A 14,093-nucleotide genomic window follows, 5' to 3' on the forward strand; every position below is an offset into this window, starting at 1 on the left:
CGGGGTAAAAACGGTCATACATGTAAAAGCCCACTCGTGTGCATACGAGTGAACGCAGAAGAAGAAGAAGAAGAAGATGTGTATAGAATGAGCTGCTTTTATGGCTGGTGCTCTACCCAACTACACATATTTTTTCTCTTTCATATATATCTTTTTGGATGTACAGAGCAACACTTCATTTTGGTTATACCAGGCTACACTTTTCTTTTTGATGATACAGGGCTACGCTTGTCCTTTTAGTCATCCAGAGCTACACTTTGTCCTTTTCATTATAAAAGGCTACACTTTTCCTTTTGATCATGCAGGGCTACACTTGTCCTTTTAGTCATCCAGAGCTACACTTTGTCCTTTTCATTATAAAAGGCTACATTTTCCTTTTGATCATGCAGGGCTACGCTTGTCCTTTTAGTCATCCAGAGCTACACTTTTCATTATAAAAGGCTACACTTTTCCTTTTGATCATGCAGGGCTACACTTGTCCTTTTAGTCATCCAGAGCTACACTTTTCCTTTTCATTATAAAAGGCTACACTTTTCCTTTTGGTCACACAGGGCTAAACATTTCCTGTTTCAGTCTAATATCATCATCTTAGATGAACAGACTATAAATAAATATATAAACAAAACGATAAACGAAACATTTCCTGTTCCTCTGTTCATCTCTGCTACAGGTCTGAGTATTTCAGATATAGCAGATAAAGCATCTCTCTCTCTCTGTGTCTGTCTCTCTCTGTGTGTGGTTACAGATGTTTGGTTTACCACAGCTGTTCAGATTGCACAGCATTATAATCCCATTGTCACACACACCCATCGGTCCAACGTTTTGTGACAGTGGGGGACAAATAGAAAACCCATCATGTTAGCAAACCAAAAGAGAGCATGGGTGGGGGCGTAGGGGGGACTAGAGTCATTTTCTCAAAGAGGCGTTACTGCCTTCAGGCATATCTATATATGCTACGCCACATCTGCTAGTAGGCATCCTTAAAGCCATGCAGCAAGTTTGGGAGTGGGTGGGGTGATCGGGGGGGGGGGGGGGGGGGGGGGGGGGGATGGATCTTTTGTGTAACCAAGGCGTTACAGCCAGTTAACAAGTTGTGACCTGTTGCAAAGGCCATATATAACAGGTGAGAAATTCAAGACACACGCACACACACACGCACACACAGAGACGTTGCATTGCGTGCACACTCACACACACACACACACACACACACACACGCAAAAAGACTGCACAGCATTTTAAGGAAACTGTCAGCACCACCAGTTATATTCTTCCTGACGTAACCAGGCCCCTCCCCACCCCCTGACCTTGTTCCCTGGGGCCAGGTGATGGATCCCACAGTGACTCTTAGTGGCTGCTGCATGTTCATCGTTCCTTCAATTATTCATCCGATGGCCATGTTCAATTGTATCAATTTTAAGGACGGAACAAAACTCAACCTCAAGGGACCATGAGAGTAGGGGTTTGGGGGGGTGGTGTGGTGTAGGGAGTGGTGGATGTTAGACAGCATGGCTGCTTGTGTCTGTATGTTAATGTTCTCTTTTTGGTCAGTCAACTTTTTATTTTATTTTATTTTATAGTTTTTGTGTTGTTTGGTTGTTGTTGGGTTTTTTTTTGTTTTTGTTTTTTTAAAGCTCTTGAGTGGTAAATTATTTCCGGGCAAGTTAATGCACATCAGCGCACTCTAACACACAATAAAAATGTGGTTGCACTCACACACAGACTCACATTTTGTTACACACACACACACACACACACACACACAATCTGGAAATGAATGTATATATTGTAAGCATACATTTAGAACAGGTTAGTAATTAGTAACAAGAGAGAGATGAATCAATCTTTATATATATATATATATATATATATATATATATATATATAAAATAAAAAGAAAAGACGACTGTTAATTATTATGAATACTGGGTTGTCTGTTGGTTTGTTGTTGTTGTTTTTTGTTTTTGTTGTTGTTTGTTTTTTTGTTTTTTTTAACTTTGTGCTGTAACTGCTTTGCAGCAGAGCACAAAAAAAAAGAAAAAAAAGAAAAAAAGGTTGCATATCCTGTGGTGACTCAGCAGGCTTAAAAAGCGGCTCTTCAGAAACATTGTCCATGGATGTTGGTGCTCAGTTACTCCCTCTTGGGCTATGTGGAGCTGAAAATTATGGGAAATTTAGGAAAAATTGGGATGTTATCCTACTTTACATACATCTCTCTGTCTCTGTCTCTGTCTCTCTCTCTCTCTCTCTCTCTCTCTCTCTCTCTCTATATATATATATATATATATATACTCAGCACAGTAAACAGCACACATAAAGTTTTTTTTTTGTTTGTTTGTTTGTTTGTTTGTTTTTTTTAAGAATTCAGCCCTGCCCCATGAAGGTTGTGAGAAATTGTGGTCCGATGTTGACGAAATCTGTGTTGTTTGCTCTGTTCGTAACAGGGACTAGTATATTCCTTCCATGCCCTGCCTCTGTATTGGATTAAAAAAAAAATTATATAGGCTGTTTATTTGTTTAATATAGACAGAGGAATGCACGAGGTGGAAAGGGGTGTGTGGAGGGTACAAAAAAATTAACATTTCATGATTTACTTCCATCCCCACACCTTTTGTCTCTTTTGCAAGCATCCCTCTCTCCCTCCCTGCCTCCCTCCCTCCCCCTCTCTTTCTCTCTCCCTTCCTCCCTCCCCACCTCTCTCCATCCTCTCTGTCTCCCTCCCTCCCTCGCCCCCTCTGTCTCCCTCCTTCCCCCCCTCTGTCTCTCTCCCTCCCTCCATCTCTCTCCCCCTCCCTCCCCCCTCTCTCTCTCCCTCCATCTCCCCCCCCCCCTCTCTCTGTCTCTCATCTTGATATTAAATCAGGCATATCAAGCATTCATCTCTTAATCCTCTTCTCCCCTCACCCCCTATTCTTTCCCCCAGATGTCTGCGTGTTTGTATATCTTGTTTTCTGTCTCTGACTGTCTGTCTGTCTGTCTGTCTCTGTCTCTCTCAAGTAGTCCCAAATCTAAATGGACCCCCGAAAGCAGCAGCATCATTACCCCATCATCATTCATCATTTATTGAAACATAGAAAATATAAACAAATAGTCAAGAGTGGTAACTCTCTCCATTCACAACTTCAAGTCAGTGCTGCTTACACTACCGATTCAGCTAGCACACAGGTAAATAAAAGGTACATTGGAACAAACCCAGACACTTCCTAAAAAAGCAACCGCCAGGGCCTGCCCTTATACCCATCATTTGACATGTGCACACAGCAGCAAAGACAAGAAATGTGCAAACACAAATTAGCTTTTATTCAAGACTGGCATAGCCTCTTTAATCCTGAACAAGCCACACAGAACACATGGACAATACAGAACAAACACATGGTTGCCTCGGTGTTTTTTCAACTGGAAAATGTAATATATAATAGAAAATATAAAGTCACAAATTTGGGGGCACACACACACACATGCACACGCACACACACAACAAAAATAACAAAAAAAACAACAACAACCAACCAACAGCAAACAAACAAACAAACAACACAAAAACCTAGACCTCAGCATATTTTTCTGTTTATTGGACAGTTTTCTTTTCTTTTCTTCTCTCACAGATACCGGAATGGTTTGGACATCATCAGAGGACAAGCCAGAAGGGAACAGCTCAGAATCGGGGCTGGGCTCGCCCCCACCTCCCAGTCTGGAGGAAGGAGTATTGTCCCCCTTGCCCCTCCACCTCAGCGAGGATCAGCTGCCCTTTGCCATCGGCATCAGCGAAGCGAACCCCTACGGTTGTCAGTTCTGTGAGAAGGCCTTCCCACAGACCAGCTACCTGGTGGTGCATGAGAGGGTAAGGACTCCACGTACTCACCTTTCTCTTCTTCTTCTTCTTTGTTCGTGGGTGGCAACTTCTACGTTCACTTGTATGTACATATGTGGGCTTCAACGTGTATGACCGTTTTTACCCCGCCATGCAGGCAGCTATGCTCCGTTTTCTTCGGTATGCATGCTGGGTATGTTCTTGTTTCCGTGACCTACCAAATGCTGACATGGATTACGTTATCTTTAGTGTATATATTTGATCTTCTGCTTACGTTTACACATGAAGGGGGTTCAGCCACAAGCAGGTCTGCACATATGTTGACCTGGGAGATGGGGAAAAAAAATCTCCACCCTTTACCCACCAGGCGCCGTTACGGAGATTCGAACCCGGGACCCTCAGATTGAAAGCCCAACACCAACCACTTGGCTATTGCACCCACCGCTCGCCTTTTCCTCAGGTGACAGACTTTAAAAATCGCTTCTCAACACTCAAGAGAATTTCTTCCCCTCAAGACAGAATGAGTATTGTTCACAGCAAGGCATCGTTGGACACTCACTCATCCCAGTCACATAGATGAGTGGAGGGGAAGACATGTGGATATTGCCGTGAGGAGGGTGGTGGTGATGCTGAACTTGTCTATTCTTTCTTTACATTAAGTAAGTTTGTGCCTGCCTATGTGTGCGTATGTGTTGGGGTAGCTGTTAGATACACATGTATTGTTAAAATGTATGTATGCAGTGTGTGTGTGTGTGTGTGTGTGTGTGTGTGTGTGTGTGTGTGTGTGTGTAGTCACATTTTGGTGTGTGTATGTAACATAGATGTAATGTTTTATGTTAACAAAGCGTTTTTGTAAAGCACCTAGAGCAGATTTTTGGATAGTGTGCTATATAAGTATCCATTACTATTATTATTATTAATGTCTTTTTCACTTTTTAGTGATATTAGATCAAAAACAAGCAAACAATCAAAAAGAATAAACAGCAACACTACTACTTTGTGTGTCTACATGTGCATGTGGTGAGGGGGTTGGAGGAAGGGGGGGGAGAGGTTATGGGTTGACTGAGACAGGGAAAGTAACTGAAAAAGAGAGATGACAAGGAAGAGCAGTGGCAGTTTGGACTGACCTCGTTTTGTCTGTTGGGTTGTCTGTGTCTTTGTGTGTTGTGGTGAAGAAGATTGTTTTGTGTGTAAGAGTGTCGCTTTGTGTGTGTGTGTGATATGTTTTATATGTGTGTGGTGTTGTATGGCATGGTGTGTCAATGTGGTATAAGCATGAGTTCATGTGTATACATTATATCTTGTGTGTGTGGTATTAACATGAGTTCAGGTGTGTATGTTATATCGTGTGTGTGTGTGTTACATCATGTGTGTATATTATATTGTGTGTGTGTGTGTGTGTGTGTGTGTAAATGTATGTGTGAGGTATAAGCATGAGTTCGTGTGAATGTTGTTGTTTTTTGTTACTCATTTTGTGCGTGTATGTGTGGTATTGTACATGTGTGTATGGGTACATAATTTGTGACTCGGAGGAAAAGGTGTTGGTGGTTATTTTATGCTGCTGGTAACTGTTTTACTTTCTTTCTTTGACATAGAACATAGAACTAAGAACTGAGAAAACCGTGAACGGAGAAAAGTAGAAACTGGGGGGAAGCTTTAGAGCTGGGAGTATTGAGAGAGCTCTGAGGAAACTGAAAGCTCAGGGAACTTAAAGTCTGAGAGAACACAGTTTTGCCCTATGAGCTGAGAAAGAGAGAGAAAGGGGGAAGGGGAGGAGTGAGAGCAAGAGAGAGAGGGGGTTGGGGGGGGGGGGATGGTTTTGGCAAGAGAGACATAGGGTGGTTGTGAGAAGAGAAAGAGACATGGATAAAACGGAAGGACGGTTGCTGTTTGGACCACACGCTGAAACTAATCTTGACATTGTCCGTTACAGTCATTTACTGTTTCACGCCTTTGTTTAGCAAGTACAGCCTGCGGATCATGCAGGAACCCAACCTCCACACCCCCACCCTGAAAACACACAACCAGAAATTGTGATTTTCGTTTCATGTGTGATCCTTTCAATCAAAATTACTGTGCCCTTCTTTGCCACCCCCTCCCTCCCTCTTCTGCATAGCTTTCGTCTCTTGCGCCATGCCTTTAGTGACCTCAGACAGAAACCCATTCAAGCAAATTATTATTATGATTTTGAGTTCAGTTTGGTCATGTCATCATGACATGAGTCTACTCTGTTTCACTTGACATATTGATAGATAGATTGATAGCTGTATAACCTGACATATATCTATATGTGTATATATGTGTGTGTGTGTGTGTGTGTGTGTGTGTATTGAGAGAGAAAAGGCGAGGTATAACTTGGCTATGTGCTGTAGAGTATACGGATCAGTTCCCATGCTTTGACACCTCCTAGAAACTGAAACAGAAACTTTGGTGTCAGCGGGTTCTCGGTGAAAGAACTGATGATGTGACAGTTGTGATGGTGGCAGCAGTGGTGGCGGTGGGCAGTGGTGGTGGTGGCAGCAGTAGTGGAGGTGGGTAATGGTGGTATGGTAGTGGTGGCGGTGGTGAGGGTGAGGGTGGGTGATGGTACCGGTGGTGGTGGTGGTGGTACCGATGGTGGTGGTGACAACGAAGACTCCAGGGGACCTCTGTCACAGTCTGGCTTGGAGACTAAACAATTATGGTCGCCGGCAGGGGGCATAATAGGTCGTTGTCTGGGTCTGCTGATCCCAAATGGGGGCGCTGTTTTAACTGTCACTCGGAAGCGGGGTGGGGGAGGGGGCGTGGGGGGAAAGGTTGTCACAAAGATCAGCGTTTTGTACTGTATCACTGCTACACCTGATCAGTAACACCCAAGATTCCGTCATTTCGATTTTGTTTTTCTGGGGGGTGGGGAGGGTGGGGGAAGGGGGGGGGGGGGGGGGGGGGGGTGTAAACCAGTGATCAGTTGCACCTGATAGTTCCAAATAGAATACTGTTTAATCTGCCTGATAGTTTTGTTTAGTCAGGCCGTGTTTCAGCCTTTTTTAATAAAAATTTTTTTTTAAAGATTATAAAAAAAAACCCAAAAAACTGTGACTTGTTTTCACTCAGAAACTTTTGGAATTGTTTTTTTCTTTGTCAGCACTGAATTGACTCAAACAGCATGGCAGGGTCTCCTCTGGTGTGTGACCCAACGTGACAGAACTTTAGATAATGTGTTCTGCCGCTGCAGGAATTGATGTTGAGAGAGGAACGTGGGTGTGGTGTCAGACACCGAGGGGCCATAAGCGTCAGCGTTAAAGGTTGTGAAGTCTTGGCAAAGAAGAGAGAACTGTTCAGAATGGTTTGGAATGTACCATGATGGCAAAGAAGATAGAAAGTTTCTAAATATTTTTGGAGTATTTCTTGATAGCAAAGGAGAGATAAGATAAGATATTTTATTTTTGGAGTTTGTTCACATTTTGTTGCTCTGTTGTCTCTTCGGAAAAGAAGTTCATCAGAATACCCAAATAATGTATGTGGAGTGTTGGTCATTGAATTAATTGATAACAAAATGGTTGAATAAGTTGGACATAGAGATACATGCAAAATTAAAAAAAAAAAAAAAAGAAAAGAAAAGAAAAAGAAGAATGAATAACCAGAGAAAGAAGGAATGAAATAACATGAAAATGAAGAATCAAGGATTGAAATTAAAGTTGAGGGGAAAATAAAGTTCTTGTTGACCTGGGAGATCGGAAAAATCTCCACCCTTAACCCACCAGGCGCCGTTACCGAGATTTGAACCCGGGACCCTCAGATTGAAAGTCGAATGCTTTAACCACTCGGCTTTTGCGCCCGTCTTAAAGCAAACAAAGTGAATGGATGAATCAAAACAAAGATGAATAAAACAAAAATGAACTGATCCATCCATTCATCAATCACCACTTTGATTTTCATATCATTTTATTTTCACATGTTTTTAACAAATCAATCAATTACTCAATCATTCAGTACTGTATGATTTTTTTTTTTTTTTAAATTTTTTTTTTTTTTTTACATTTCTGAGAGAAACCTTTATTTTCAGTTTTCAGCGAACCTTCTTCTTCTGCGTTCACTCGAATGCACACGAGTGGGCTTTTACATGTATGACTGTTTTTACCCCGCCATGTAGGCAGCCATACTCCGTTTTCGGGGGTGTGCATGCTGGGAATGTTCTTGTTTCCATAACCCACCGAACGCTGACATGGATTACAGGATCTTTAACGTGTGTATTTGATCTTCTGCTTGCATATACACACGAAGGGGGTTCAGGCACTAGCAGGTCTGCACATATGTTGACCTGGGAGATCGTAAAAATCTCCACCCTTTACCCACAGGCGCCGTCACCGTGATTCGAACCCGGGACCGTCAGATTGACAGTCCAACGCTTTAACCACTCGGCTATTGTGCCCGTCAGTTCAACGAACCAATCAGTCACCCTATCAATCAGTACTTTTATCATCATATTGATTTTATTTTCACTGTTCATCAGGTGCACAACTGTCTCAGCCTGTGGTCACAGCCAGCATTTGTTCTGAGAGAAACAATTTTTATTTTCACACGTTTTTAACAAACCAATCAATCACCCAGTCAGTCCATACTTTTTTCAATGTTACCTTCTTTTTTTGCTGTTCTTCAGGTGCACAGTGACCAGCTGCCATACAGCTGCGATCACTGCCAACGGTTGTTCCGAGAGAAGCGTCACCGCGACCGTCACCTGAAACTGCACGCCAGTGAGCGCAAGCTGAAGTGTGCCCAGTGCGATGCTGTCTTCGACAAGTGAGTTTGTGCTCTACTTCTTCTTCTTCTTTGTCTTCTTTTTCTTCTTCTTTGTCTCCTTCTCCTTCTTCTTTGTCTTCTTCTTCTTCTTCCTCTACGTTCATGGACTGCAACTCCTGTATCCATTCATATAGATCTACGAGTGGGATTTTACACACATGACCATTTTCACCCTGCGGCGTAGGCAGCCATACTCTGTTTTTGGGTGGCATTCATGCTGGGTGTGTTCTTATTTCCATAATAACACTGAATGCTGATTACAGGATCTTTGATGTGTGTATTTGATCTTCAGCATGTGTGTACGCATGGTGTGTACAAAATGGAAAAAAAAAAGCATCAAAATCAAGCCAAAACTTACTGAGATATTGCTTTGAACATGAGGGTCAAGTACTAAAAGGTTTACGTATATACTGACCTAGGAGATAAGAAAAATCTCAACCCTTTATCCCATATATACTGACCTAGGAGATAGGAAAAATCTTGATTCTTTATCCCATATATACTGATCTAGGAGAAATCTAGATCCTTTATCCCATATATTCTGACCTAGGAGATAGGAAAAATCTCAACCCTTTATCCCATATATACTGACCTAGGAGAAATCTAGATCCTTTATCCCATATATACTGACCTAGGAGATAGGAAAAATCTCAACCCTTTATCCCATATATACTGACCTAGGAGAAATCTAGATCCTTTATCCCATATATACTGACCTAGAGATAGGAAAAATCTAGATCCTTTATCCCATATATACTGACCTAGGAGATAGGAAAAATCTCGATCCTTTATCCCATATATACTGACCTAGGAGATAAGAAAAATCTCAACCCTTTATCCCGTATATACTGACCTAGGAGATAGGAAAAATCTCGATCCTTTATCCCATATATACTGACCTAGGAGATAGGAAAAATCTTGATCCTTTATCCCGTATATACTGACCTAGGAGATAGGAAAAATCTCAACCCTTTATCCCATACATACTGACCTAGGAGATAAGAAAAATCTCAACCCTTTATCCCATTTATACTGACCTAGGAGATAGGAAAAATCTGGACCCCCTATCCCATATATACTGACCTCGGAGATAGGAAAAATCTCCACATTTAACCCCATATGTACTGACCTACGAGACAGGAAAAACCTGCACCCTTAGCCCCATATATACTGACCCAGGAGATAGGAAGAATCTCCACATTTAACCCCATATGTACTGACCTACGAGACAGGAAAAACCTGCACCCTTAACCCCATATATACTGACTAGGAGATAGGAAAAACCTTCACCCTTAAACCCATGTATACTGACCCAGGAGATAGGAAGAATCTCCCACCTTTTACCCACCAGACACAGCCATAATCCAAACCCAGGATCCAGAGATTGTAAGTCCAGTGTTCAAACTACTTGGCTGTGGCACTCGTCAATCAATGAGCATTGCTCATCTGTCTTGCAATTTTATTGAAAAACATCCATAGTCTGTCTTCATCTAATGATGCTCTGCAGCAGTGCACTTTTGGAGGCACTGAACACTTGTAAGAACAGTACTGTTTCATATAGTTATTGATTGATTCATAACTGGGGTGATGAATAACATTTTTACTTTATTTGTGTAATAAATATTTGGAATTTCTGTAACTTTAATTTCTTCAGTTAATTTCTTCTTCTGAAGTTGCCTGACATTATTTTGAAATTGTTAAGATATCTATACTCAGTGTCTTACAGAGCAAGTCTGCTTGGTGAGAAAGACAATGTTTTAGCATTTATTGACTACATTCAGTCTGATTTTTTTTCTTCTTTTCGTCTTTTTTTTGAGAATTATTAGTGTGGAAAGAAACGATCACATTTATTTGTTTTACCTTGCTGTGTTGCTAGCATGAATCATTTTGTGTGCACAAATTTTTTTTTTTTTTTTTTTTTTTTGAAAACAAATACTTTGGCAAAGGTAGAATTAAGCATATGATTTTTTTTTTTTTTTTTTTTTTTTACTGTGATTTGATGAGGCCTTACCTGCACGAAAGTGTGCCATCACAGGTCACTGGGAACGTTGATGTTTTTTACTTTTTACATTCATTATCAGTCATTTGTTTCCCTTGTTAAAGTAACGACTTCTCTTTAACAGAGTCCATGAAGAAGTATTCTATAATCATGCTAAAATATTTATTTCAAACATTCATCTTTGATTCCATCGTTCTTCCATCCGGTTTCTCCCAACTCACTATTCCCTTCCTCTCATATGTTTGATTTAAATGATAACATTCAAATGTGAAAATTAATACTTTAATAAAAATGTCTACAATCAGCAGTATATGTGACGGGACATAAAGCAAAATTCCACTCCACGGAGGTGGAGTTCATTGCATTGGCAGAGTTCATTTTGCACTGAAGAAATACGAGGACAGTGAAGTACCAAGTGAAGGACCGCAGTGGGTTGGGGGAGTTATTGATTCAGACTGAGAACAAGCCAGGAATCTCCTCCGGCATCCCGTGCATGCATCATATATTTTATTCCCATCCATTTAGTGCCAGGGTTTATGGGAAGTTAAATCCTTTCATCTCCCACAAAATTCATTCAAGCAGGTTTAAAGCCAAATGTTGCCCGATTGGAAGGGGGAAATCGCATCACCCACACACAAACTTATGGACAGCAGAAAAAAAAAAAAAAAAAAAAAGAGGTGGAAGGAAAACTACGGGGAGGGGGAAGTTGGGGAGTGGAGGAGGAAATCTGTTGAAATGCAAACTAGCGAACTGTGAAGAATAGCCTTGGTATTGGGGAAACTCTGACATAACTCTCCACAGTCGCTCGCTCTGCCGTCCCTCCACTCCCTGGAGCCGTTTCTCGTGCTTGCCAACGTAATTGCATCCTGGTTCTTCAGCCCGCTGATTTCCCAGGAGCGGCCTCGGGGCTGGCTGGCTTGCCTCCCCTGGGGGCGGCGGAAATCGCAGCGTGGCAGCTCGGCAGGACTGAAAATGCATCATCAAAAACATTAACCTTTTCTGCCCGCGGCGTGATTTATACCCTACCGTGGGCCCATCATTTCAAAAAAACGGGTTGAAGCATTGAGGTCAGAAGTTGTGGACGGGCCCCAAGCGCTCTTAGTGTGTGTCGTTGTGTGAAAAAAGATTATTTTTCTATTCATTGGGTTCCCCCGGTATAATCTTCTACTGTCTGGAGCGGTGGGACCCTGGTAAGGAAAGGAGGGGGGAGGGGGGTCAAGGGGCTGAAGAGGAAAGTGTGGGGGGGGGGGGGAACACACAAGGGGAACATAAAACGTGGACAGGGTGCGGAGAGGAGTGAGTGTTGGTATTTTCCAAACAGGGGTGGTGCAATGGTGGTGGTGGGGGAAGGGGAATTCATCATTTTCCGTTATTGATCCGCAGCATGGTTTGAAATATAAAAGACCCTGCTTTCAAATCAGTGTGAAAGTGCAGCCTGCCCCCCCACCCCCCCCCCCCCCTCCCCTCTCCTCCTCCCTCTCTCTCTCTCTCTTTCTCTCTCTCCCCACTGTATTAATTATTGGAGATTGAATTGATACCCCAGAAGCACAGATAACGCATTGCTCCCTCGGGGACTCTTAAGCAAAAAGCTTTGTCATTTGATTTGATGGTTGACCAGTTTGTCTGCCACATTTTTTTTTTAACCATACTGCACAGAACTCCAGTGACACAGGCAAGTTTATCTCCAGAGTGGAGATCTGAGGGAGACCGATATGTATGTGTCATCCGTGACCACAGGGACATGGTACAACTTTTCACAGTTAGTAATCTGAATATATCATTATCATTCATGTTGTTGCCAGTTATAGTTTGCAGTTGTCTTATTTGATGAGGTTGGGAAATATTGGGTTAAACGGGATGGATTGGGTTTTTTTTTCTACCCATTTAAACTGATAAGAGAACAAAACTTCAGATTGGAAAAGATATAGAAAAAAAAAAATTAGAAAAAGACAACAAAAATACCCTGCAAAGCAACACAATTCATGACATAAGCTACATAACACCTACGATCAGTCAGAGACCAAGCTCTAAGCACTTAACAAACACGGGAGCCATTTGCACAACAGACTGCCTACCTGGATAGAGCTGACTCGTAGCTGTTGTTTTCTCCAGGCCTGACTAAGCGCGTTGGGTTACGCTGCTGGTCAGGCATCTGCTTGGCAGATGTGGTGTGGCGTATATGGATTTGCCCAAACACAGTGACGCCTCCTTGAGCTACTGATACTGATACTGTTGTTAGGCACTCATCATTTGTTTCCAGTGTCATTCATTGAGGTTTTAGCCATGCGCACACACACATTGCTTGCACGCACGAATGCATGCATGCATGCAAAGGGACAACTGTATTGTAGTCATGGGTTCATTCATGTGCGATAAGTGCGTGCGACACACAGAACCTTGGTGTATCATCTCATCCATGTCCCATTACAGTCAGTTAATGACATGGTGTGAGATTGACAACAACACTGTTTCATTTTTTTTTTCTGGGTAGGCAATTTAAGAACTGGGAACACACACACACATACACATACACACCACACCACACCACACCACACCACACACACACACACACACACACACACACACACACACACACACACACACACACTACACTACACTACACTACACTACACTACACTACACTACACTCACACACACACACACACACACACACACACACACACACACACACACTACACTACACTACACTACACTACACTCAGATCTAAAGAAGGAATTTGTTGGCAATGTGTATATATTCATGTTTATTTGTTCCTTTTGCATTCATCTTCATATTCATATTTATCTGTCCCCTTACTCATCATCACATTTAAAAGAGTCGTGAAATTTTGGAGTGAGCAGATCAAAGAGATGTGAGAGAAAACAAACTTTTGCAAATGTTATATATCATATATCCGTGTACAGAATTAGAAGAATGGGTTTTTTTTTGTTTTTTTGTTAATTACTAGTCAGGCACAACACATTGGCTCTGTCCACTCTTTCCATAATCATTTCCCTTGGGACAAAAAACTCTAGAACCAATTTTCACATGGTTTCAGGAGTCACAACTTCCACCGCCACTCTCTTGACTCTGTGATTGTCTGGTAGAAAAAAATGACCAGTGTTAGTAATCTAGGATTGATTGATTGATTGATATGGATACTTATATAGCACCTATCCTCAGTTGGAGACCAAGCTCAAAGCGCTTTACAAACACAGGGTCATTTACACAATAGGCTGCCTTCCTGGGTAGCCGACTGACGGCTGCCATTGGGTGCTCATCATTCGTTTTCTGTGTCATTCAATCAGACTTCAGGCACGCACACATACACACTCAGACAAACATGTAACATTTAACATTTTACGTGTATGACCGTTTTCGGGGGTGTGCATGCTGGGTATGTTCTTGTTTCCATAACCCACTGAACGCTAACATGGATTACAGGATCTTTAATGTGCGTATTTGATCTTTTGCTTGCATATACACACGAAGGGGGTTCAGGC

The 14,093-nt window shown here is 42.1% G+C and overlaps 1 protein-coding gene across 1 annotated transcript in view; it reads left to right on the forward strand.

Moving 5' to 3' along the window:
* Positions 1-14,093, forward strand: part of LOC143300346 (zinc finger protein 423-like) — an 87,494-nt gene that overhangs the window by 44,259 nt on the left and 29,142 nt on the right. Inside the window, exons 4-5 of the mRNA XM_076613949.1 lie at positions 3,606-3,841; positions 8,451-8,590. Of these exons, the coding sequence (XP_076470064.1) occupies positions 3,606-3,841; positions 8,451-8,590 (376 nt within the window). The remainder of the gene's footprint in view (positions 1-3,605; positions 3,842-8,450; positions 8,591-14,093) is intronic.

Source organism: Babylonia areolata, chromosome 26 (genome assembly GCF_041734735.1).
Source record: "Babylonia areolata isolate BAREFJ2019XMU chromosome 26, ASM4173473v1, whole genome shotgun sequence".
In the NCBI taxonomy this organism is placed as follows: Eukaryota; Metazoa; Mollusca; class Gastropoda; order Neogastropoda; family Buccinidae; genus Babylonia; species Babylonia areolata.